Source organism: Apis florea, unplaced genomic scaffold, assembly GCF_048593485.1.
Source record: "Apis florea isolate Af1SG1 unplaced genomic scaffold, ASM4859348v1 contig_3367_pilon, whole genome shotgun sequence".
Taxonomy (NCBI): domain Eukaryota; kingdom Metazoa; phylum Arthropoda; class Insecta; order Hymenoptera; family Apidae; genus Apis; species Apis florea.
In genome coordinates this window covers 5851173-5878736 of record NW_028256746.1, presented here as the reverse complement: position 1 = coordinate 5878736, position 27564 = coordinate 5851173, and the positions used below count along the sequence as shown (strand labels likewise).

At 37.2% G+C, this 27564-nt stretch overlaps 3 protein-coding genes across 8 annotated transcripts; 2 read left to right on the top strand and 1 right to left on the bottom strand.

Annotated features, from left to right (window-relative positions):
• Nucleotides 1-285: 285 nt before the first annotated feature.
• Nucleotides 286-2544, top strand: LOC100863987 (putative serine/threonine-protein kinase DDB_G0280133). 2 transcript variants are annotated; one of them, XM_012484102.3, is made up of 3 exons: nucleotides 286-841; nucleotides 1005-2151; nucleotides 2233-2544. In XM_012484102.3, the coding sequence occupies exon 2, from the start codon at nucleotides 1096-1098 to the stop codon at nucleotides 2149-2151; it is 1056 nt and encodes a 351-aa protein (XP_012339556.1). In that variant the 5' UTR covers nucleotides 286-841; nucleotides 1005-1095; the 3' UTR covers nucleotides 2233-2544. The 2 variants fall into 2 exon arrangements, with proteins under 2 accessions (XP_012339556.1, XP_031771157.1); XM_031915297.2 differs by having other exon boundaries at nucleotides 780-904.
• sev (receptor protein-tyrosine kinase sevenless) lies at nucleotides 2514-27532 on the bottom strand. 5 transcript variants are annotated; one of them, XM_031915283.2, is made up of 21 exons: nucleotides 26717-27532; nucleotides 20346-20405; nucleotides 15474-15533; nucleotides 15144-15234; nucleotides 13503-13735; nucleotides 13166-13405; nucleotides 12309-12456; nucleotides 11722-12218; nucleotides 11351-11640; nucleotides 10919-11275; nucleotides 10509-10812; nucleotides 10102-10425; nucleotides 9407-10008; nucleotides 8697-9335; nucleotides 7218-8620; nucleotides 6723-7145; nucleotides 6372-6595; nucleotides 5809-6279; nucleotides 5359-5722; nucleotides 4671-4724; nucleotides 2514-4537 (listed from the first exon to the last, which is right to left on the bottom strand). In XM_031915283.2, exons 1-21 carry the CDS (start codon nucleotides 26864-26866, stop codon nucleotides 3663-3665), a joined length of 7809 nt encoding a protein of 2602 aa, XP_031771143.2. In that variant the 5' UTR covers nucleotides 26867-27532; the 3' UTR covers nucleotides 2514-3662. The 5 variants fall into 5 exon arrangements, with proteins under 5 accessions (XP_031771143.2, XP_086768237.1, XP_086768240.1 ...); XM_086912111.1 differs by having other exon boundaries at nucleotides 6372-6592; XM_086912114.1 differs by having other exon boundaries at nucleotides 13295-13405; nucleotides 26717-27513.
• LOC105734906 (cAMP-dependent protein kinase catalytic subunit 1) lies at nucleotides 13837-15142 on the top strand. The gene has a single exon (XM_012484018.3). It carries the CDS (start codon nucleotides 13940-13942, stop codon nucleotides 15032-15034), a length of 1095 nt encoding a protein of 364 aa, XP_012339472.3. The 5' UTR covers nucleotides 13837-13939; the 3' UTR covers nucleotides 15035-15142.
• Nucleotides 27533-27564: the final 32 nt, after the last annotated feature.

The window sequence follows — 27564 nt, the reverse complement described above, 5'->3', positions numbered from 1 at the left end:
AGATGGCACTAATATTTACTTTGCCTTATGAGAGATATTTTTAACACTCAAAAGATGGCACTAATGATCTATTCTATTTTTATATCTATCTTTCTTTTATTATTTACTCTCATTGTCTTTTCATTGTTTCATTTGCGGCACTCTGAAGATGGCGTTAATTCTCTAATTTTTACCCTTTTCTATCCTTCTTTTACTATTTGTTCTCTTTATCTACATTTGAGTTTTATCTACGCACACTAGAGATGGCGCTAATAACACAATTTTTATTCTATTTCTATTTTTCTTCTTCTATTATTCTTGTCTAAATTTGTTGTACAAAATTATTTTATTTGTCAAAATTATTGATTAAAAATTTTAATAGAATCTATTCAATCCAATTTTTGTTTTTTTTCATATTTATATATCATGTAATATTTTATATATATATATACACATATATATACATATATATATACATATATTCGCTTTCTTATGTCGTAAGAAAATATATTAGATTGAAAAGCAGTGTAACGAATTTATTTTAAAAAATCGGTTGACTTTACCAATTTTTATAATTGGATTATATGTCTTATGTTGTATCTCTTATTTATTCTTCTAAATCGTAAAAAACATATCAAACATTCCGATTTTTTGCATGATCGATATTTCAAAACGTAGGATACAAAATATTAAATGTAGGTCTATATTTCGTCTATGCTAAAAGGCTATGATGATAAATATTCTAGAATTTATACTAGGGAATTATTGAAATACAATATAACAATATATAGACATATTTCATTATTTTAAGTTTGGTACGCATAGTTGTGAGTACGCATGTATTTCGTTTGCTACCAATAAGGTAATTGATATTTTTATAAAACATTGAAATCTAAAATATATCTCGATATTAACTGAAAAACGAGTAAGAATGAATGTATAATTTTTTATATTTGCTTATTAATAATATTTTAATTACTTCAAACTAAATGTTTTTAACAAATTATATTGTTATTATTTTATAGGTTATCTTGCTCTCATCGTTTTACATCAAAATGTTAAAAGGGTGATTTGCCAATATTCTGTTAAAGGAATTATATTATATTGAATATAAACATGTCGAGCAGCAGTTCTGAAAGTAGTGACGATAGTCGTCATGAGAAATCTCGGAAAAGACATAAACATAAATACCCTAACCAAGAAAGACGATCGAACAGAAAGGAATCGTGCAACAAGAATAAAAGTTACAGAGATAGGAGAGAAGGTAGGGACGTTCACAAATTTAGCAGAGAAGTAAGAAGAGAAAATAATGATATACATCGTGATAGATCACAAGGCGAACGGGATAGGGCATATAGGGATAGTCGACATGATCATCCAAGGAGGGAGGATGATAGACAATATGATAGAAGAAGATATGACAGATCACCTTTAAGAAGAGAAGAATCTCGTCCAAGACACAGAGATTATGAGGAAAAAACTAAAAAGCACAGAGAGTCTATGGAATATACTAAGAAACATGACAATGTAAATAAAGAAACAAGGAATAATTTTGAAGAGGTAAAAATAAAAAAAGAACCTTCACCGGAATGGGGTAAACCTATTGTTAAAACAGAACTTAAACCAAAGCCACAAGAAAAAGAGAAACCAAATTTTGAATTATCTGGAAAATTAACGGAAGACAGAAATACTGTTAATGGTGTAGTAATTAAATATTCTGAACCTCCAGATGCAAGAAAACCAAAACGTAGATGGAGATTATATCCTTTCAAAGGAGAAAAGGCATTGCCTACATTATATGTACATAGGCAATCAGCTTACCTTATGGGAAGAGACCGTAAAGTTGCTGATATTCCATTAGATCATCCTTCATGTTCTAAGCAGCATGCTGTTTTACAATATCGTTTAGTATCTTTTCAAAAAGAAGGTGGTGGTGAAGGAAGAAGAGTTCGTCCTTACCTTATAGATCTAGAATCTGCAAATGGTACATTTGTAAATAATGTAAAATTGGAACCAAGAAGATACCATGAATTATTAGAAAGAGATGTAGTACGATTTGGATTCAGTTCCAGGGAATATGTTTTATTACATGAACATAGTAAAGATGATTCATTAGATGATGATGTTCCCTTAACAACTACAAATGCAACTACTGTTACTACTACTGCATAGGTATTATATTTTTTAATTTGTAATATTTATTAAATATTTTATTTCTTTTAGAAGTTAAGATATTTATATATTTTATTTCAGGATTTTACTTGTAAAATATTTAAGAACTTATAAAATATTTTAAACATATTATCTGAATATATAATTTACTTATTAGGACAAATTGTAAGGCTAAGTTATGACTCTCTTTAAGTAAAAAAACTTACTACGTGAATTGATAAAAAAATTAATCAATTCTTATATGAAGTATTAATAACAATATAATATTTGTTTTGTGAAATTTTTTCTTAACAAAGGAAATTGTCAGCACACAAGTTTCACATTTTATCTAATCAGGAAGAAAAATTGATTGTAAGAAATCATTTTTGAAATACATTGAAATTTATTCATTTATATTTAGAAATTTATTTACCCAACTTAAGTAATAAATTTTGTATGTTATATGCAATTTTATAACAGTACTTGTATATTGTATAGATATGTATATATAAAATATACAAAATTCATGTAGAAATTATTTTTTTCTAATATAATTTTGTAGAAATATTTACAAAATTTGATTTTCTTACTTACAAACCACAAAATTTGTAACTAACATTATATAGACAATATATAGGTATTTTTTTTAAATTAAAAAATTAAAAAATATAATACAATATGAGATTTTTTTTTTATTTAATTTTCAAATATTAATTAGCATTTATTGATGTTCGTATCTTAATTTATAAAAATTAAGATTTTACCAATTCTATTTTTATAAACTATTTAGTCTTTTAATGTTCTAAGTAAAGAAAATTTCACGCTTATTCTTATTATCCTATACTTCATAATAATTCTCTGGATGGATATAATATTATTTTAATACTTTCATGGAAAAAATTATTGAAATTTAAAAAATATCAAATTTATATTAATAAAATATTTACACACCTCTTTGGATTTTATTGCTAATAAAATAGTAATAATGAAATTTTAAAATATAAATTTCAAAAATTATCAGTTCAGTCACATTAAATTTAATCTTAATTGTACTATTTTAAAAAGAATCACTATATTTATATGTAAAACTTAACAAATGCTTAATGTAATATGAATATCATTTTAATGCTATATTTTATACTATCACTAAATATGAAATTTGTACAATGAACAGTGAAAATTTAATCGTACTTTCGCGTCATTAAATAAATACATTAGTTGCACTAAAGTAGTATCAAAAACTATTACAGATTAATCACGTATAATACTCTACAACTATTCTCGTTTCTTAGATGCTAGATCTGATTATTAACTAAACCTATTACTAACTAAAGATCTTCTGCCACAATTTATGTAAAATAAATTTCAAATATTTAAATCTAAAATATGTACATATACATTAATATGGCAGTTTAAAGCTATGGAACTTTATACATGTTTCCAGTTTTGACATAATTATTATATTGAAATTACAGTGCTGTTGTAGAAACATATTTTATCAAATAATAATATCTATTATATCTTTAACAACTTCACGATCCATTTACTCTTACGGCATCCGTATTAATGTTTGTATACGTAACTATATTGTTACTATCTTCAACAACTGGAGTCTGTCTTAACAAATTTAATAATGCACTGTTTATCACTAAAGGTATATTAGCTTTACCATTTTGTAAATTAGAATGAGTTCTTTGAATTTTCGGTAATGTATTCTTCGCGACGTTATCAGTTGATTCGCCAGTTCCTCCAATAACACAATTCTTTAATGGAAGAACATTTTGTGAACTAATTAACGATGAACTAGGTCGAGTAGGTGGTGCTAAACTAATATTCGAGCTTAAAGAACTAGAGCTTCTACCTTCTAAACTTATTTCAGATCCCCGTCGTTCAGTTACGTTTCTTTTATTTTTCCGTTGATCAGTCAATGACGTAAATGAATCTCTTTTTAATATCGCTTTAATAGTAGGATTAGTTAATTTCGAACTATCTAAAGTATTACATTTCTCAGTCATATTTGTGATCGATGCTCTTTTACGTTCCGGTAAATTTAAACTAGATATCGATGATCTTTTATCACATTTTTTTTCCAATTGTTCTTTAACATCGCTCGAAATAATATCTTTTTGCTCTTGCGATGCATCAGAATGCAAATTACTTTTTACATCTACGTTTGTACTAGCTTTATTTGTATTGGCTAAATTTTGATCGGATATGTGAATTGATCGTGGCACTTCGTATCCGTTTGTTGAATTTTCTTTTAAAATAATATCTTCGTTATCTGCTAATAATTCTAAATATTTTGGCATTTCCCCCGATTGTGATGTAGGTGTTGCATTATGGGAATTCTGAAGGAATGGTTGCATATCTCGACTGCCTTCTGAACTGCTGGATTTCCATGAATTCCCTGAGAAAATCAATTGATCTTATTATATTCAATTTCAATTAATAATTTTGATACGAACTAACGAATGAGTAGAATAGAGACATTGATCGAGAAAGCAGGATACATACAGATGAGTTTCACGAAGAGAACCTACCTGAATTGTTATGATTTTGGTTCTCGTCAGCAAAGTAAGCCATGTTAGAGACGCCTGCAAGCATGAGCCATGCAATGATAAATATATATTCAAGCAAATTGTTAAATTTATATATTGAACACTTTTATGATGATGCATCTTGTCGAGTTGAATCATAATTATTGAACATGATTATGTTCGAAACAATATGTTCATTTTATGATATGTGAAAAATAAATTGAATTTTTTAAATACATTCATTTATGATCTATTAGATAATTCTATTAGTCAACAAAGCAGTTATTAGCTTATTTAGAAATTAAATTATACTATAAAATAAAACTATAAAAATCGTATAGATATACGAAGCAATAGGAAAGGTTTTAGTCATAAATGATTGAACATTTTTAGGCGAATTTTTTTATATCATCCCCCAATTCAAAATAAAAAGTTAACTTTTAATTTTGCAAACATGTCAAAAAGTTGATGTAAATGAACATCTTTATGGATTGAAATGCATGTGAGGGGTGAGATAAAAAATGAGATAACATTGAACTTTGTAAGAACCATTCTAAGAAGCGATCTGAAATCTTATAAGCTAAGATGTGTTTGCTCAATTGGCAATTAATACATTTGAAAAAAAATGTAGATTTATGTTCCATGCCAGAGAGTCATATAATGCAAATATCTATATGTAATAGAAACTTACCCCTTCTAGATAAATAATAACTAGCATGAACTGGATTTAATTGCGCATCCTCTATAGTACTTCGAAGACTAACTATATTTTCTAGACAAACTTTAAAACTTGGTCTGGTATCAGCAACGCTCCAACAACGCAACATGAGTTGATGTAACGCGGGTGGACAATTCAGAGGTTTGGGCAATCTTCCACCTGCACGTACATGATGCAATACTTCGATATTTGTTCTGGCAGGATACGGTTGTTGGCCCAACGACGTAATTTCCCACATTAATACACCAAATGCCCAGACATCACTCTGCGAGGTGAATACACCATCTACTAAAGATTCGGGTGCCATCCATCGAACAGGAAGTAATCCTTCTCCTTCCTATGATGGAAATATTTGTTTTATTTTTATTTTTTTTTTTATTTTATATTAAGACTAAAAATTGTTAGATTAGACAGAATATTTACTTTTCGATAATAATCGTTTTTGTATATATCTCTAGCAAGTCCAAAGTCACCGATCTTAACGACACGATTCTCTCGATCTTTGGCCGATACCAAACAATTTCTACACGCAAGATCTCTATGTACAAAATGAAGCTCTTCTAAATAACGGCATCCTCTTGCTACATCTTCACACATGGCAAGTAAATCTTGCAGTCGTAACGCGTGTGAATCCGATGGTTGCAGAGATCGACTTGCCCTTAAATAACTCAATAAGTCCCCAGCCTCCATTAGTTCCAACACCAATAACGGTGGATCCGTATCTAAGCAAACTCCTAAAAGTCTGAGTACATGCTTATGTCTAAAATGACTCATGAGTCTAGCTTCCTGAAGGAATTCTGTCTTTTCTTGGGCCGAAGCTCCCTTTCGAAGCGTTTTAATTGCGACTGGTGTGACTCCTGGCCTTTCCAAATCCTTCGCATTTCCTTGAAATACCTGAAAAGATTTTGACATTTACAATAATGATACAGTGATAGAGATTTTGACATTTACAATCTCGTGAAGTATATTTATAATTTATCACTTACTTCTCCGAAAGCTCCGCTACCCAAAAATTTCGCTAATGTTATTTGCTCCCTTCTAATTTTAGGAAGAGTAGAATCGTCTGAATCGTTTTGCAATGTAGACGCGTATAACGCGTTGGATTGAACGAAATTTCCACGTGGTATCTCTCGAAGTGTCGCTAATTCGACGTCGCTTACTAATGGAGGTAAGACCGCCTTTTTATCTTCTTTGCGTTGTCGGTACACTGCTGGATTACAAAAAAAAAAGAAGAACTTATCTTTTACACTACTCGTCAATACGATTTATAAATTTGAACAAGAATTACTTTAAACGTTAAAAAATATATACTTTATTTATAATTATCATACACTTACGGCAAAGGAAATAACAGGAACAAATGAGCATAATAATGATAACAGGGACGCTAAGTCCCAACACTAAACCAAGATGTTGTTGAGCCGCTAATATCCCTCCGGTAGCTTCCGTTAAATCAATGATCGGGCTGGATCTGCTCCAACCACCGAAACCGTACGCGTTCCTAGCTTGAACTCGAAACCTATACTTGTCATCCATGTCTCCCGTGATTATCCAGTAATTGTCTGTACCATTGTAATACAACTTCCAACTTGCGTTCCCAGTCGAGTCTATTTGCTCGTTAATCTCATTGATTTTCATCCCTTCGACGCGATATAACGTGATTTGCGAACCATGAGCTTGTGCCGGTTTCCAATTCAATTGGTAGACTGAATTACGAAGTTTGGTTACCGTAGGCATACCAGGAGCACTGGGTACATCACCTATTTTCCAAGTGAACGATGTATCATTGTAAAGAAAGCAAGTAGGTTAAAGTTAAAATTGAAGTTTATTACCTAAAGTTTGAAACGTGAATCTTCCATCAGTTGGCCACACGAAATCCTTCTTGTAATTAGGATATCTCAGAAGTAGATGGAATTTGTACAAAGTTCGAGGTTGCAGTTTCTTGATAAAATACGTCACTTTGTCCTTGTCTATCTTGAAATCGTTCGCCACTTGCCAATCTTCCATGGCAACATCCTTATACTCTAACGTGTATCTGACCATCAAGTTGATCGTTGGTACCCAAGATACGTTCAAGCTATTTACGCTAACTCCGGTTAAAGTTAAATTATTAGGTTCCGGATACATTTTAACTATTTGACTTGAACTTTCACTGTAAACATCGTTAACGTGAGTGGGATAAGCACGGACGAACACGAGATATTCTTGATCGGGTAACCACGGTTCCAACATGGTGAAGTATCTACCGTCCGTGGTACGCTCTGTACCCTTTATAAACTCTCCCTTCTGTCGTGCTCCATTTATTAATCGAACCAGCCTCCAATGCACTTCGTATCTCACTGCTGGGGCGTTTAATATTTTTGGCGGCATCCAATATACAATGGCCAAAGTTGGCGTTAGTGCTTCGACAGTTACGTTTTCTGGGGCCGTAGGTGCTCCTGCTTCGGTTTGTAATACAACACCGGAACCAAATTCTAAACTCATCGATTCCAAATTGGCATAATAATTACTCAAAGCCAGTTTCAATCCGTAGTTCGTAAAAGGCTTTAAATCCTTTATTTCGTATTCTTTGTTGTAAGTTTGTAACTTTATCCTGTCGCTGTTCTCGCACATATTAGGATCATTTTTTAAACACTGAGATACGTATATCGTGTACAATGTGGTGGGCAAACTGTATCTTTCGCAACCGAATTGTGAAACAGGCTCGGGAAGTCTGACGGTAATACTGTTTGCCGATTTTTTCATTTCTTCCACATTGTAAGATACTTGATGATCAGGGATCAAACAGTTCGTGATCGGATAGGTTTGCAAGGATTTTCCAAGGGCTTTAATGCTTCGTACGGATGGCAAATAGAAGTGTCTGATCTCCGCGTCATCGGGATATTTTTTATTTACAAAATAAATCTGATCTTCCGCGATGTTGGACCAATAAATATTCATCTTATCGACCGTTAACGATTTTGGCGGTAATCCTTTATTGAAACTCGCGCTTGCTATCAAATTACATGCACAACCATCGATATCGGCGATATTTAAGTGACCTTCCAAGGAAATCCAATACATGACCGGTTTCTGAAAATTGGTACTGTCGATGGTCATCACGGGACTGACAGACGGTCTGTAAGGACAGGAACAATCATCTATATGATTGAAGAACGGTTGAATGTCTCTCCCGTCTAAATTCGATCGCATTATTATCCCGCCATCTTTTTTAGTCTCTATCCAATACAATGATCTGTAATAGATTAAATCAGATTATAAAGTAAACTTAAAGGACACGTTGGAAAAGATTCTGTAAAAATAGTAGCTACCCTGTGGATGGTAATACATCAAGATTTACGATACGTCTGCTCGACGTGACGATACATTCGTACTTGAGAATTCCAACTTGCCACATGGTCAAGTCTAATTTCATAATGCGTCCGCCATTTTCTCTATAACTCAACTCAGACCAGTAAAGATGCCTCGCAACCCAATCGACAGTTATGCTAAGTGCACTATTGTTTAATGCCAACATTTTAGTAGCATTTGATCCATTCAAATCCGATGTTACCAGTTCCCTCATTTCGTTGATCCAATAAATCTTGCCCTCTGCTGCCAGATAAGTAACCTCGACCGCGATATGTCGAGTAATTGTATAGTTCACTTCCTGATCTAAATCGGATATTCTAACCGCGTCCATTGTAGCGACCAACAATTGTGGCACCGGATTTTCGTATATCGTGGAAATGTTGATCACGTCTGTGTACAATCCCGCGCCAATTTTCGTATGAGCTCGAACTTGAAAATAATACGTCATATTTGGCAACAGGTCTTGAACGGTGTACTCTAACAACGTGGATGGGATAAGCGATTGATCGCAGATTTGCATCTCGACGTTGTGCTCCTTGAACCAACATTGTACCGTATATCCTGTGATCAAACCATTCGTGAACTCGGGCTGATCCCATCTGTGAACCAATCATCAATTACTTGAAATAAATAAATTCTACTGACTACGATAAATATCTTCATCATTTACCTAAATATCGCAAATATATCAATGTTCTCGTTCAATGGCTCCTTATGGAATTCTATAAATGCTCTGGAATTCGTTGGTTGACTCGGAACACTCTGCGGTGATCTCAATATCTTCCTCGTATGATGAGCCGTTTCCCAATACGTAAACGCTTTTACAGTGACCTCGAGAACCGAATAAGGCAAAATCTGTTCGGAATTATTGTAAGGCATCGATGTTTCCGTCGTTATCTCTGGATTTGAATTGGTGTTGATATAATCCGCAAATTTTACTTCATAAAACACAGTCCCATAATTGATATTCTCCACCGGGTCCCAGGATATGTTGAAGTTTCTCCACGTTCCTTCCACCCTAATACTGTCGTAATTGACAGCGTTGGGTAATACCGTTACGATCTCGGATGTAAAGTTCTTCGGATATTGATGGAGTGCCGGATCCATGATAGCTACCATGTGAAGACCCGACAAAGTGATACCATTTATTACGGCCGTGTTTTGGCCAGACAGATCGCCTATCACCGCATTCCGATCGTCTTGAAGCCAGAGAAGGTGTTCCGAGAAGTAGCATAAAGGACCTTGCATGTTTGGATGTTGCAGAGCAGAGATCTTAAAAGATAATATCAAAAAAAAAAAAAAAGTATTATTACAGTTTTTCCTTTTTCGCAAAATTTATTTGAAATATAATTTAACGATAAAAACCTTTTCAGGCACGATTTTATGGCTCATAGAAATCCTCTCAGACGTTGGCGCTCGATAAACAATAGATCCACTTTCGTAACTCCGAACGATCCAATAAACGAATCTATTTTCCGTGTCCAATGTTAACCCCATCACTTGTTTTCCATTAAATATTTCATCCGAGTGATAATATCTTCTGTCCTGTCCGTTTAGACGAGCTACTTCAACAGCGTGGCCTGTCGACCAATATAGATACGCTTCCAAAGAATCGATCATTAATTCTTTAACGATGGCCAGGATCGACATGGGTTCTTGATGAGATCCATTTAAATTAGCTCTTGTTATCTGAACGAGAAATATAGACAGATGAATTGACACGGTATAAAATATTTGACCAATAAGATTATAAATATAGTTATTTGATTTACAATTTGTTGCTTTGGATTAGCCCAATACAATTTTTTCGATATCCAATCGACGGCAACGCTTCCGACAGAATGAATATTCATCTTCGTCTTTTGATGACTCGTGATGTTGTAACGATACAATGCAGAATTGTTTCCTACGATGTAGAGCACATCTTTGTACCAACTGACATCAACAATATGATAATCAACCTCCGCTTCTTTCAAACTCGCTTTGTATATCAAAGTATCGATATTTTCTCCGGTTACATCGCTCCTTAGGAGACCTTCGTTCGCGGACCACAATATGGACGCGTGTGATCCGTCTCTAGAAAATTAATCAAAAATAATAATCATAATAATCACAAATGAATATCTACCAAATAGTGTTCTTTTTGCCAAGAAGAAAAAACAAATTTTAAACGATAATTTACCTCAATGTTCGACCCCTGAACTCGGTGGACCACGGCCCTCTGCCAGCGCTCGTGTAAGCTGCCGCTTTAATCGAGTATTCTGATTTCTCTCGAAGATTATGCACAGTATGAGACGAGCCAGCGATATCTTTCTGATGAATCGTCTCTCCGGTAGACTCGTCTTTGATCTCCAATTCGTAAGACCAATTCTGCCAAGCGCCTTTCCCCTGGCCGCCCAATAGATGAGGCGCTTGCCAGGAAACTTTCGCCCTCTCCACCCCCAACACAGCTTGCACGCCTGTAGGAGGATTTACGGGGACAGGAACGGGCTGGCTCGCGTCCATAAGTACATTGACACTGACAAATGAACCGTTCGACCTGGAAGGAAGAAGCGTTCGCTCAAGCGTCCGTCATAGACATCGATGTTGACCGAATAAGAATGAACTTTCGCACCTATCTGGATAAGCATTGTGAAAATATCTGTTTTGTCCCGAATGGTATCCTTCTATCAATACCTCTTCCCCGTTCGTCCAATAAAACAAACCGTTCGCCATGGCCAAGGAAACCACGTTCTTGAATTTCGGTTGCTGCGTATTGGCGCGAAGATTTAAAACTTCGCGGCCATCCAAAGAGACGGATATTACGGTGTTTTGAATATGATGGGGAACCAATAAACGAAAGTTCGTATGATCGACGGTGAATGCTCCTAAATCGGCGTCTTCTAGAATCAAATACGGCTGAACCTGCGAAAATTGATCTAAAGTCATTTACGACGAATTTTTCGAAATCAACTTTTTCATGCGTATCGCTGGAAACGTACGTACCTCGTGCTTAACTCCGTTACTTATGTCAGCCAGATCTAATCGGTATAAACCGCCTCTGGTGACCCAGAACAAGTAACCATTGTACGGGTCTACCTCGATGTGTGTGGGTCGCGTTAAGAAGCCAGCCACGGCTACCGTCAAACCTCTTCCGTCTAAATTGCATCTAGCTATCTGCCAAACCGTGGTCGCGTGTTTCACCTCGCCCAAAATGTACAGGTGAAGATTCAACCAATCAACGGATAGACTGAGAGGCTTGAAGTTCACTTGACTGGGGCTAAGTATCACCGTGGGTATCGTTCGTTTCGTGATCGACGTTCTGTACACGTATCCCAAAGAATCGGAAATGAAAAGCTGCGCGGAGGCTACGTGAATCGCCACTCCTCGAATTGTGCTCGTGTTTTCGTAAACCACACTGGGATCGTCCAACATATCCGCGTCCTGTTTCATAACCACGTGCTGACCTCCAAGGATTAAAATAGGTTGTTGCGTGTCTTTCACTGGAACATCGTATAATATTTTTAACATCTCCTTTGGATAACAATCGTTTGAAAATTGATCAGTTTAATAAGCGCAGCGATGAAGCGTACCAGCCGGTTCTGGAGTTGTCACGATGTAAGTTACCGCAGGTGGTCCCTCTCCAACTCCGTTTCTCATGGTCACGCTAATGGAATAATTCTTATTCGGTTCAAGATTTTGGAACATGTAGTGATCCGTGTTCTCCGATGCTGGTATATCCTGTCGATCGATTATGAAACAGTATTAATCGAATTGTCTACGTATCTTTCCCTTTCGATCCCTCGTTGGACATGTACAATTGCGGTATGCGAATAGGAAGAGAAACGCCATGCCAGAAACGTATTTCGTGAGTACTCTGGTTCTTACAAGTTAACGAACTGATGTTATCAGGATCATGAGTAACCGATTAATCGACAAAGATCCATGTACGAAAATATGTGACGTATTATTTGATATAAATAATTTTACAAAATTTAAAAAACTACGGTTAATCGTATGAACAGGCAGATATATCAACAAATGTGTTCTACAATTTAAATAGATTAAAATCATAAAAGAAAACATGCATACGTTCCAAACATGCTTGTTTTTACTTATCTATAATGTACATTATATCTGGATGAAAAGTGTGCAGCCTTGTAGAACCAGTTGCTATTTCAGACAGTGCTTTTTGCTACAGTTAGAAAGAAAAGAAAAGAGCAATCGACTTTGCATCGATGTGCTAAATAGTTAAATTATAAATAGCTTAAAGAGAATAGCTCGAGGCTTTGACTCGTGTCAAAGAATAATGCACTTTGCAATAGTAACAGATAACTACGCGCAAAACTACGACAAAAAGATTGCAAGAGAAGAAAACGAACGATCGATGAGAGTATCGTTTTTTTTTTTTTTTTTTTTTGCGTTATTGTAGTTCTGGCGTGGCGTATACCTTAAGCTGGGAGTGATCAGCCCCTTGCAGACGCAGGACATAAGACAAAAGTGGCCCATTGGGAAAAGGGCCCGGTTCCCAAGACACAGACGCGCGGCAACTGTCTACTGCCACCGCTCTTACAATTACCGGTGCTGAGGTTGGTAAACCGGCCGCCAGCGTTCGTATCACGACGCTTGGAGCGGAGACGATAGGCTCGGGATTGTGTTGAGACGATTTTAAAAGTAACGCTACGCGAAACTGCAATTCAACGAATGAAAGAATAAATAATTGACGTATAACGAAAATAAACGTGCAATACATTAATATTATTAAATAGATTAAATAGAGAGCTTACCCTGTACTTTGTATAAGGTTGCAAATTCTCGACCAAAATCTGATCATCCTCACCCCACGATTGATTTCTACAATATTGCCACGTCTCGGCCAATTCTTCGTACCTCCATTGGACTAAGTACGAAATGCCTCCGCCACGTCTTTCGATGTCTATTCCTTTCCATTCGAGACGCAAGGAAGTCGCGGTCAACGAGTCAGCTACCAGTGCTGGTGCCGGTGGAATACCTATTTCCGCTGGTAACGAGCATCGATGGATATATATATATCAGTATCGTTATTGCGTAGAGATCATGAGGATCACATGTAAACTCGACAAAAATCGAATATCGATATTGCGATATTGTTGTTCCCTATTTGCGACCGTCAATCGATAACATAACCGTATTTATTATAGTTATTGCGTAACGAGATTATTTAATTTACATAGAATTTTTATACATGGAATTTGAAAATTATAAACTTAATCACGAGCTTTTAAATGAAGTGAAGGAGGAGGAGGAGGATCTCAATCATTTCGAGGAATATAAGAAAATACTCGATGAATTGAAAGTTGCGTTCTTCGAAAGATGGAAGGTTAACAAAATCGATACCGTCACTCTAAATGATTTCGAACGATTTCGAACAATTGGAACCGGTGCATTCGGACGTGTTATACTCGTGAAATGCAAAACTTCTGAAAATTTCTACGCTATGAAAATCTTGGATAAATCGAAACTCGTGAAACTGAAGCAGGTGGATCACACGTACAACGAAAAGAGGATATTAGAATGCGTCAAATTCCCGTTTATCATCTTCATGGAATTCTGTTTCAAAGACAATTCGTACGTGTATATGGTTTTACCGTATATCAATGGTGGAGAAATGTTCACGCATTTGAGACGAATGGGAAAGTTCGAGGAGGATCTGGCACGATTCTATGCCGCCCAAGTTGCTCTTGCGTTGGAATATCTTCATCATTGTAGCCTGGTTTATAGAGATTTGAAGCCGGAAAATATTTTAATCCAGAATACTGGCTATCTCAAAATAACGGATTTCGGGTTTTGCAAAATGATCAACGGTAGAACTTGGACTCTTTGCGGTACTCCTGAATATCTCGCACCGGAAGTGATATTGTCGAAAGGGTACGGCAAATCTGTCGATTGGTGGAGTTTTGGTGTTTTAATTTACGAGATGAATGCTGGTTATCCGCCATTCTTTTCGCGAGACCCGATGAAAATATACGAGAAGATCGTCGCTGGTAAATACAAATTTGCTCATCACTTCGGCGAAGAATTAAGAGACATTTTGAAGAACATACTGCAAGTGGATCTTACAAAGAGATACGGTAATTTGAAGTCAGGTAGCTTGGATATCAAAACCCACAGATGGTTTCAGTCGATCAAATGGTTAGATTTGTATAATCAAAAAATATTACCTACTTTTATACCGAAATGCGATTCGCCGGATGACACCAGCAACTTCGATTATTACGATGAGGAACCATTAAAAGTGGCCACGGTAGATCGTTACGCTAAAGAATTCGAGAAGTTTTAATCGAAAACCGTGATTTAAAGATGAAAGATAAATAGGAAGTAGTTCTTTATGAGAAAGAATTTTAAAGATCGTTCATTGTCGTATAATAAAGCGTATATAATTTTTTTACCTTTTAATTGTTGAAAGTAACGATTTAGCGCATCGTGACAACCCAGAACGCAATATAATTCTTTGGGTGGTAGCAATTCTTGGGTTCCATTCTAAAAAATAATAAAGTTGACGTTGAGGACGTTCATTGCGTTCAATGAAATGATAATATAACAGAATAGATAGAATAATAATAATAATAATAATAATAATAAAAAAAGTGACATTTAACATTAGAATTAGAAATAACATTGTTTTACTGTATCATATTGTTTTATCGTTTGAATGTATACTATAATTAATATTTTTATATATATACTAATATTACCATATTATTTTAATCTATACTAACGCAAACAGCTTGACAACTCGTATCGAGTGCTCGTTGCCACGCTCCACAGCCTTTTGTGCACTGGAACAAACGGAATAAATGCACGTTAGACTGTACTACACAATGTTTGTTCACGCGCCAACTTTTCTCATTGACCAAACACGTAGTAGAACAAGCTTATAAGCTTACCATTGAACAATTTGTAAAGAAAACATTGAATATATAATTCAATAAATTCGTGATAAACAATTACAGATTTATTTTAAACTGTTCATCTTAACTTATATAAACACGGCTTATACATAGATGCAAGAATAAAAAATGCAGGTGCAAAGTAGAATTAGACAGCACGCGCCCATTTAAGCTTGATCGTTACTCTAATTCGATTCTCGATAGAAGGAGCGGATGATCGAATCGAGAAACGAAGAAATGATGGGACGCTGCGTCATTTTGGCATTGAAGTGTACTAACTGGAACATCTGGTTGTCGTATTTGAAAGATGGACGGTACGAGGCACGTGCCTCAAGTAACACCCACGTTCATAAGACAGCCGGTCGGTTCGTGCCGAGCATGGATTTGCGAACCGAAGTTTAACGCATTAACTTTCTGCGCGAGAGGATGTGGGCATTTGTCGGCGACAACAAGCCGGTCGAAGAAGATGGAAAAGAAGAGGACGAGGAAGAGAGAGCTTAAGAATACGAAGAATCAAGAGCACGAGAGCGCGCGTGCTTATTTGCGATGGAAATCGTGATCGTACGAAATTTTTTACGCTCAGGCGCCTGATACGTTCCTCGAGCTTAATCTTTTTTCCGATAAACCAAGATCACCAAATGTTATCACGTTTTAGAAAATTACTCGTTATTGCTTGATTTATTTATTAACCGATTTCACAGCCGATCTTATTTAATTATAAATCGAATCGCGATCGTTTCGTTTCGTTGCATTTTCGACGTAGGATACGAGTTCGTCGAGAGGGTAAACAAAAATTCCATCCGGTTGCCGAATCGACTGATGAACTGGAAATATCTTGCAAGATTCGTTTCCTTGAGAACATCTTGAAAGGAAGCGTGCTTGACGAAATGTAAATACACAAGACCGATATGGCATGTTCAATGGCTGGTTTCAAGAACTTCAGGAAGAGCAAGTTTATAATAGTTTTGTCTAGATTTTCCAGTTCATTCTAGATCGTCTCGTTTTATTATAATTCCTACTTTTTCGACGAGATGAATCTGTATATTTTATTTCTAATATATTTTTTTTTTTTTAATTTCTCTGGAAAAGATAATGGACAATCGATGTTTGATCGCGTTTTCAAATGAAAATCGAAACCCGAAGGTAGGCTCTTATTACTACAGTGACTGCACCGTGTATAACAGCTGCCGCACCTCGTAAAATCGTATTATTTCAACATCGTATCTCGAGATACAAGAGAGCCATTTACCAATTGTCAGGCTGATCGACACTCTGCCGCGTTGGAGAGGCGCCGCATATAAATGATACCCTCTCGACATTTTAGAATAATAACCTCGCTATAGAAAGATTAATTCTACAAGGGATTAGCCATGCACCTGCATGTTAACCATCACTTTTATCATCTCGAAATCGATCTTATAAATAAAATTGGACATTTGCTTTTTATTCGAAAATAATTGTATAAATAATATCTAGAAAGGAACGGAAATATGGAACAGTTGTAATAAAAAGATTACGAAATATATCATTTTGTTTTCTTTTATAAGAATTTTAACATTTTAACCTTAAATTCAATAATCTGAAAAAGAAAAAAAAAAAAGAAAAGAAAAAACGAAGAAAGGGAAACAACCGTTCGAAACATTGATTAAATCTCGTTTCGCGCGACTGGTCAATAATTATTACGTATACATACATGTGTGTATGTGTGTGTGTGTGTGTGTGTGTATACGATGGTATTGGAGGGTATCTCCACAGGTCAAATGGTCTGAAAAGTCTAGAACGAAAGGGACCTCCAGCATTAGATAAATAAGTTATTAATAAACATTTGGTGGCAATTCGATTCGACTGCTTCGAACGATTCAACAATGATTGCAACAAATCGATCTATCAAAACGAACGGAACGAATCGCTTCTTTTTTAAACAATTATTCGGGGATTCCGCGTACAAGATACGATCGATCCATTTTAATCCAAAAGAAAAATGAGATATATATATAAAAGAAAGAAAGAAATTAAAACTGCCTTTAAAAGAAGAAGAAGAAGAAGAAGAAGAAGAAGAAGTGTCGAACGAGCATTTATCTCGGCAATGCACGATAGTTGTGAACGTCTACCCTAACGACCCTAGACGACGATAATTTTTAACGTCTTAATTAATCATATTTCTCTTGACGTTTCATTGGCTCCGTGCCCATATCAGCCCCACGCTCCCCCTTTTTCAATTAGTTCGCACGAAACTTCGTTCCTTCGACGTTTTCCCTCCCTTCTCGGTGTTGTCCGCACACAGGAATTCGAATTCGGCTCACCTCGTGTTAAACGATCGTAATTTTTCTCCGTTTCGAGATTGGGCCCAATGATGGGGGTTGGACAAAACTATCGGACAGTGGAAAACAGCTGAGGCGCATCGGCTCGACGCTGCGCCTGCTAATTTCTCACTTCCTCATTAAAACCTCAACACACATTACGCCCCAGTCTGGCCCTCGCTCCACTCAACTCCCCTAGATCGTAGATCTTCATTCTACCACGATCTATTCGTTCTCTCCTCGTTTCGCTTCAACCCCCCGTTCACCGATTGTGCACAACAGCGACGCGAGATGTTAATCATCGAAGGAATCTTGAAGAGAACGACACGCACGCGCGCGTGCGCACACCGTGCTTCCGCGTCTCGTCTAACGAATCAATTTCCGTTAATCTAAAAGAAGAAAAAAGAAAAGAAACAGGAGACCATCGTTTACGATAGATCGTGCACGATGTTAAATTGTTTATTATGGGTATAATGATCGAGGAAAGATGTGGGGAAGAAACTGTGAGGGAAACTGGTGGTAGTCAATGTCAAGTGTGCGATTTGTCACGGAGATCCCGGGTGCTGGTGGTCTGCTACTTTACAAACACACTCGAATGGGTAAAATCGGGCTGTCAGATATGTTTTCGCCAAAGAAGATCGAGTAAGAAGTCCTTATTTACTATTACTACTTGTTTACGCACTCAGCCATGTATAGAATATCTTATATTTTCTTACGATATTATATTTTCGTATTACATATTGCGCTATCAAAATATGTATATATATCATATATACGAGGTAACGTTTCGTACAAAAGAAATTATACGGATATCGGTTTGCCGAGCAATCGATCCGTGAAATTGCCGGAAGAAGCGTCAAAGCCAAGCCCGGTGCACACGAACTTGCCCAATCAAAATTACGTGGATAAAAATTCATCGTATCGTGCGCGAGTTTATAATTCTCTCGCGTCCATTCTCTCTTCTGAAATTACGTAAAGGAGAAAAAGGGGAGCACGCGAGTAAATCGAGGCAAGGTTTAACGGCTAGTTGCGGGCAAATTTGTTGGATTAACGGAGGAAGGCAATTAGGGTTGCGTTTAGTAAAAAGTAGAGCATCTTCCTTTTGAATCGTGTCGGCCGCGAGCCTAACCGTTATTCGCGCGCGTTACTGGAACGTACGAACCGTGAAACGAGGCGAGGGAGGAAATCGTTTCGAGCTCAATTCACGTATCAACCTGTGGTATTCGAGCACGCTTTTCAGCCTGCTGGCACGCAACCTCGTGCCATCGAGTTATTTAAAAAGAAAAAAATGCACGCGATCGAGCACGATAAATATGACATCCTCGCGACGAGGAAGGGACAGAGTACTTAATGGTCGCGTTCCTCTTTGCGTTCCTTTTTTTTTTTTTTTTCGGTGGCACGCGATAATTAAGTGTGTCGTAGGCCCTTTTATCCTTTTCGGTGCATTAATTGCGGTTCTCGTTTCCTAGCCTGGAGACACGCGTTGCTGGATATCCTTCCGGCCACAGGGCGGATCCTTTCTCGGTTTCTTCTCCCCTCGGATCTTTTCCCTTTGTGACTGGACTGAAATTTTGTGCTAACGATCCTCTCCCATTTCAGTCAACTCTCCCAGTTAATTCATCTTCTTTTTCAATAACGTACAAGATGTTAGATTTTGTGTATATATAGAGCACCCTTTAACCATATACAACCATATATTTAAATGGATATTTAAGTGAGATCAGAAATTAAGGTGTGAAAAAAACATTGTAGGATTCACGGTTCTCCATGGATTTCCGCAACAGGGTGAAACAGGAGACAGACAGAAGCAGAGAAGCGGAAAGAAATGGGCAAACAGAGAGAGCGAATCCGGAGTCACACGGTAATTTGGCGACATCCGCCATAGGCCGCACTTGTACGCGATCCAATTTAAAGTTACGAAGCCGTACGAGCCAGGCCATTCTTTCATTCGTACGCGTAATACGTATATACGTTTATCCATTCATTGCCTTTGGCTACGTATATACGCTCGGAGAGAGGAGAGAGAGAGAGAGAGAGTGAGAAAAAGAGAGGCGAAGGACCTGACTTTGTTTTTATTTGTCATTTACCGTCTCTCTACCGAACAAGCACCCCCGGGGACGGCAGCGGAAGTACTTTCATTGTGCCAGGGGACCGGCGTCCCTTTATTTTCGTCTCCGACGTTCGCCTATGTTAATAAACGTTCGACAACGTTCCCCGACGAACTTTAAATTCGCGCCGCAACCGATGCGAAAATTATCCTCATTATCGGCGAACTTAAGGCTCAAGTCTTCGTGTTCAATCGAAGAAGAGTTTCCGAAACTTCTGTTAACTCGTTCAGCGATATCTATATAAATCTATCTAAGCTTACTCATCGATGATGAGTAAGTTTCAAATCACTTACTTGGTCGATTTTGCATCGTACACCGCATCCTACCTCCGAGCTTGAATCGTCCGTTCGATTCTGGAAAAAAAAAAAAAACATAAATTTAATTACCGTCCCTTCGTATCCACAATGATATTTTTCAAAAAAAAAAAACATGCAAAATATATTTCATTTCGGTGAAGCGAAAGCAGATGTGCAGACGTTAGTTCACCACGCGATTTATATTCATAAACAAGTGATACGAATGGTATTTTTGAATAAATACGATCGTTTGGGTTAATTAAGTATGCGTTGGGGACTAGTTGACTCCGAAAATTCCCACAGCGGTACACATGGCTTCACATCCCCTTGTTATCGGAATACTGGAATTGTTCGCCACCCTCGATCTAATCGATTCCATGAACGGGTTCTCTCTTCTCTTTCCAACTTTCATTTCCATTAAATACCGGACGCGCACCTGTGTACCGGAAGCGCGTAACGTACAGGTGCAAACGATGTAACGATCACCGTTTTCTTTTTTTTTTTTTTCCTTTTTTGGTAAACGGTACCAGAATCCTGCGACTTGGCACGATCATTCGGCGATTCATTCGCGACGGGCTAGGTATACCGGGGGTGTCAATTGAACCGGATGAAACAATTTACTATCTTTTAAAGCTGGCAAGCGATTCAATTTATTTTCTACGGCCCCTACGTGTAACGCGGCCAAGCCGTTGCCATCGTTCGAATCGCAATTTTTTTTTCCCCTTGTCATAAATTAAAAATACCATTTTTCTTTCTACAAATAAAAAAATATCGAATATATCTGTCCGTACGGCATTGTTTGGAACAATGTGCCATAAATTGTACACGCGAACAATTAAATTTTAATCAAGTTTCGTTGTTTTGCGTAAAAAAAAAAAAAAAAAACCACGACGTATAACAATATACACTTGTTCTGTATTTTCCCATCAAGACAACGAAAAGTGCACGACGAGTGAAAGAACCGCCCGATAACAAAAGCCAGAGCGATGGTGCAGTGTTTTCGCGACTATCGCCTTTCAGCGTGGATGTATCAATTTTACGATGAATTTTTTTTCTCTTCTTTCCATTGTCGAGGAATCGCGTTCCTTGCCTCTTTGGCCGGCGCGATGCTCGTTTAACTTTGCACCCGATTAATCAAACCGCCTAGACTATTATATGAAACCAAGTATCCCTGCGACACTACCATTCCTCTTGCTAGAATATTCTCCGCCAATAATTGAAACACTCCGTGCTTCGTTTTTCATAAATTATTGTTGAACGAATCGTTGCACGTTTATTTTCGAGATTGCTCGTCCTCTTCTTCCATCCATTTTATTGTAATAATTCCTACGAATTATCGTGTCAGTGAATTCTGAAAAGTCACTGCGTTTTATTACGACTCTAGCTTCTTTGCTCTTGCTTCCTGTTCTCGCTAAAAGATAGTCCATTCTCAAGACGGAAATCAGCCGGTAAAGAGCCGGTTTTATCTGATCTAAGGTAATGGCTTAATGCGTACCTGCTCGTCCTTCCGCACGTCCTTCCGTCATATTCAACGTCTTCGTCACGCTCGAAAGCGTTCGCCAACTGTTGCACCTCGCCCCCAAATGCTTCCAATGTTGATGACTGAGTCTAATGACCGACTACCGCGTTCTCCCCTCCAATTTGACACACGCAAGACGAATTTTTATCAGAATCTCCTCTCAAGGTCTACGTGGAACGCGATGATTTCAACGAAAATTAACTTTTATTTACCTTACATTAATCGACGTATCGTAGCGAATTACGTAAAAGTATCATCGTGTATCATGCTCGACGCTCGATCGCCGGCATTTTGCCTTCATAAAGATAAATCCACGAGTCAACAATAACGATAATTTGTTCACAGAAATTGAAATATTCGTCGAAATTTAACTCAAACGTTTGAAAGTGGTGCATAACTGGAGGGGCCTTTGACACGTTTCAAAGCGTCCCGTACAGGGTGCTTCGAGTTGAAGGCAAAGGGTATCAGGTTTTTTTCGTGCGGTCACGAACAAGCCACGATCGCACGGTGTTGAATGTATACCGGACGGTGTCCACTCGGATGGAACATCTACCTTTGAAGTCTGAGGTTTGTCTTTGGCAAACACCTTAACGGCGCGTCCCTCTCGCTCCATCTCCTTCTCTCTTTCTCTCTTCCCTTTCAACGACCAGTTTGAGAAGCAATGCAGTCAACGTTCCAACGTTTGACCGGCCGCAAACATGGCATTCGTCTACGAACCGCGTCAATTATTCTCGCGTTACGCCATGAATTAAAAAGATACGCATCACCTCGCCTGGTTCACTTTGCACTCGTTAACACAGGAGAACAGGAAGCATTTTTCATCACTATATTTACAGTGAAAAATCATTTCCACGTCTTATTCTTTGCCACGATGGTTGCATAACAGTTTCTCAGATTTCTTAGACGCTCTGATACGATGAATCAATGTTATTCTGAAAAGGATGAAAAGGATGAAAATTGAAATGAAAATTCAACAATTCGATTTGCCTAGGGCGCAACGATCGTTTTATCGGACCTAGGCATTTGGACACGCGGTCACCATTTAATTTCCTTAATTACCTTCAAGATTATAAGATGAATTAAAAACAGTCGCCATCAGCTGCCATTCGTTACGATCTTCGGACTGGTGTGGTGTACTGGTCTAGATATACGCGTGCATGAAACGTGCATGCGTTTTAATTGATATGACGTCATGTGAAGGCGCCGAAACTCTACTTCCCAGGATTTGTTCGCGACTAAAGGCTGGACAATTTAACAGGATCGTCCCTCGAGACGAAACGAGCCGACACAATATTTTCTAACGTATGTCACGATTCAAGTAAGATTTTCTTCGCCAATTTACACAATCTTTGTGCATCGATCGTGAGAGAAAATCAACCGTATCCCTTTGAAAAAAAATTCCCTGAAATTCGTGAAATTCTAATATGATGTGGGACCCCTATGTGTATATACGTCGCATTCAAGCTTAAGATACGCTAAGGCGACGACCTTTCCCTCAATCCTCACCATACATTTTTCCTTCTAGTTTCAACCGAGAATATCGAGAGATTTTACATATGTTTATCGTATAAATATTTTCTATTATCAGTCCAAGCTATTTTGGATAGTTCAAGTCGACGATAACACAATCATTCCTTCAAATAATCGAGACAGACCATCATTCTCGAACGAATTATCGGGTTTTTCTTTTTCGATCCGTTCAATCATAGAAGTCATCCATCATCCAATCTTCCGTCTATAAAATTTTTCACTAGTAAGCTTGTAAGTAGCTACGATAAATCTCAGTCAAACCACGATTACACGAGGCTCAGCTTCGTTGTAGATAATTTTTAACTTTTAACCAAGTAGAATCGTTCCGCTACGAGCTATCGAGCTTCGCTTAGCTGTATTTATAATTTTCCATGTGTTGATTTTATATTGCTTACCGTGTCGATTTCATTCAGACGAGAAGGGAGAAATAACGAAATAGTAATAATAATCCGTGATTCGCGTAAATAACAGGGATAGGACGAATTTCGAATTTCACACGATTATCAATGGACTTCGAGGTGAACCCCTAGCAAGTCACCAGCCACGCGTTGTAGGTGAGAGGATGTGGCCGGCAGGAAGTTCATTGTGTACGGCTACACATATAATATTGCACGATCCTGCGGATTCTACGTAGTTTCACGAGAGATAGGAATTCGCCAGATTGTCGCTACCCGATTCGAATCCTTATATGTATGAATGCGTCGAATTACGCCATGGCTGCCTCGCTATGAAATCGCATGTAGGTTAACGCGTAGGCGTAACGAGATCCATTACAAGCGCCGTTTAAGTAATTATTTTCCAATTAAGGAAGAAAATTTAAAAAGAAAAAAAAAAAACTGAAATTGAGAAATTCCACACCATTATTGAGAGAACGGTTAAGCGTGCGAAACAGTAATTGTGGTAATTTATTTGGCATATTTTTGAGTTGAGCGTAGTAGTAAGAGTAGTAAGTGTATCAATATAGAAGTTTCCAGCAAATGTAAAATGGTAACACCATGGTCTCGAAAGAATTGATGTCACACGGAAGCTTATAGAAAATTAATCATCGTGGTTATGCAAGAGTAATAAGGTCATCCTAGGCATCATGTCGAGATAACGCGATTTCATTTCTTCATTCGTGTTTAGTAAATACTACGGGCGCCAATGGTACGCGACGCATCGTAAACACAAATGTAAATCTATAAATGAATTTTATAAACCGCTTTGCATTTTTTCACCCCACGGCAATCTCGATACCTCTTATCTTGAACTTGGATGGTTACCCACGTTGCCCTTCGAACCTCGGCGCCGAGAAGATGTGAAAAAACGGGCGAAGATCGGGAAGAGGACGAAGGGAAGATAAGAGATCGAGAAGTTGATTTTTGAACCATGATTTCTTTTATCTGGCCCCTGGGTAATTGAAATGCAATGTTTCGAGAAATCTTTCCAAGCTTAAAAAAGATATCGCAACGTGTACATCTTTTTCTTGCGAGATGAAAATCTGAAAGGAATTCAGAGGCTAAGCCGAGAAGGAACATTCCCTCGAAACGAGTGGTTCCTATGGTTCGTGTGAACAAACTCGACGTAAGAATCTCGTAATCAGTGTCTGGCAATTGGCGTGAACGAAATTGCCAGCAATTATCAATTAAACTCTCCACGAAAGGATCGATTTAATCATTTCTCCAGACCGCCTTTTGTTACGTTTATCTCTCCTGATGCATCCTTTCAATCGCCTTATTCGCTCTTTGTGCGAGCCTTAAGAGAAAAAGAGAGAGATAGAGAGAGAGAGAAAGAAAAAACAGATAGGAAAAGTACGATTCCGAATGAACCTTTCGAAAGATATCACACGATCGTCTCAAAGAAAAATGAATATGTTTTAATATGTAACGTTTAATATTTTATCGAGAGAAGATGTGAATATTGATCGATATTTCGACGGAAATAGAACGAAAATAAAATAAAAAAAGAACAGAAAAATAGAAATGGCTAATAAAATAGTTACAACTCGTCTTTCATCCTCGAGATCGTGCTTATGGACTGCGATGATGCGCCGTCGTGTAGTTAAGTTAATTAATGAATGGTACAGTCGGGATGGAGAGTGGACTTAAATTGATACGTCCTTCGTGTGGAGCCATTTTTGTGTTACGCTCGCCTCGCTCCGAGAACGCTTCTCGTGATTCCAATGAATCGACCGGTTTTTATATCGTTCTTCATATATATATATATATATATATATATATATTTTTTGCATTTTTCTTTTTTTTTCCGTGAAATAATATTATTCTCTCGAAGTGACCGACCAAGTGTGTATCGCGAAATTCCGACAACAGAGAGAAAAAACGATGATACGAATGACAAATGAACAATAGAGAAAGTGTAAATTGAAATATAACAGACGAAAATAATCGGCATCTTGTGCGAAAAGGGTATCAGGAGAGTGACGCGATGATTACGGATCGATTTTTGTTCTCGTTTCGTTTCACGGGCCAATATTATTAACGGTTTGACGGCTGAATACTGACCTCTTCATCATCGAATCGAGACCGATAAAGAAATTTTCCCGCGATTGCGATTATTTATTGCTGTAAACAATCATATTCACGCCAAATGCATGCGCACTATGAAAACATAGAATGGAAAAAGGATGGAAATTTCACGGTTAATTTAACGATTGTGTCTTTTAAAATCTTGAAGCATGGTCTACATCCTTCGATCGGTCACGCGACAATCTTCGTGACTTTTATCTAATGGCAGTTTCATAATAAGACCATATATAATAATATTACGAATAATCACTGAGAATGCTGATAAACACTACGAAAATGCCTACGATAAAAAACAAGAGAAAAGATAGCGACATCTTTTCGTATATTCATTTACTCGTACATATATATATATATGTATAATAAGTTAGGTTTTATCTATTATGGTAGATCTGGACACGTGCAAGATTCCATACTAACCTGTCACCTTATTACTAAAGTTGGAATTCGTTATCGAGCTGTATATCTTCTTTTTTTTCCTCTCTCTTTCTTTTTTTGCTTTCTAAACGAGCAAACATAGTATGTTGGAAGCGCAACAAGTTACAGCGTGGCGTGCAAACGAAATTGGTCAATGTTGAAGAGAGAAAACAAAATAGAAAAGAAAATAGAATTATTCTGTATTCGTTGAATTTGCGAAACGAGTTGAGAAATATTTTCGATAAAGTTTCAATAAGATTTATGTGTCCGAAATCTCGAATTTCAATTTTTACGTTTAAAAGGAGAGAATCATATATTATTTCTATAATCGTGAATAATTTTATATTATATTATAATATTTATAAAATTTTGATTCTGACCTGATTCAAATCGAGATCCGGGCATTTCGAGGCGCATTCTTCTTGGAGATTGGCAGGAGCAGTCCGATCTTCGAAATCTTCTGGCAGAAGCGACGAAGCGCTTCCCGCCAACGCCAACACCAGAAATACACATAACCCTGTTGCTAACATAATATCCACAACCCCCTCGTAAAACAAACCCTCGATCACCCTCCACGAAATTTTTATGACAATTTCCTTAACTACCAATCGTCATTGTTCTCTCGATCCTGATGACCTCCACGACCTTACAAGAAGGTTCGAAACGAATATCAAGCTTCTTTCCTCCGCATTCTTCCACATCGATCCTCGAGTTTGAGGAATTCGAGCACTTGAACAATCGATGTTTCTTAAACGAAATTGTAATCACCGATAAAATCGCGCACTTTCCATGTCAATAGACAGAAAAGGCAGATTGATTTCTTCTATCGAATGGCTCATTCAAATTCACCCTTATTTTAATTGTATCTTCACTACAATCAAATGTATAAATTCACGTTCAACTTTTATGCATAGAATTGCCACTAAAAAAATTCACCAGTGCAAATGTCAACAATAATTTCCGGGACAATTTCCATCACTTTTTTCTTTTGCAATTATAAAATATCAGCCACGAAAAAAATAGGGATTCTCGATTCAAGTCTCTCCTGCATAAACGAATAAACGAAAGATAAATTTCACGATAAACAATTAGGATTCGAAATTGTTTCGAATCACCTGTGACGTTTCGAGTCACGAGGCTCTCACTGTAAGAGCCCAGCGTGGTGTTGTTAATGTCTGGCAAGCATAAGAGCAACTGACTCCGAATGGCCACTAGAGAGTCAACTATC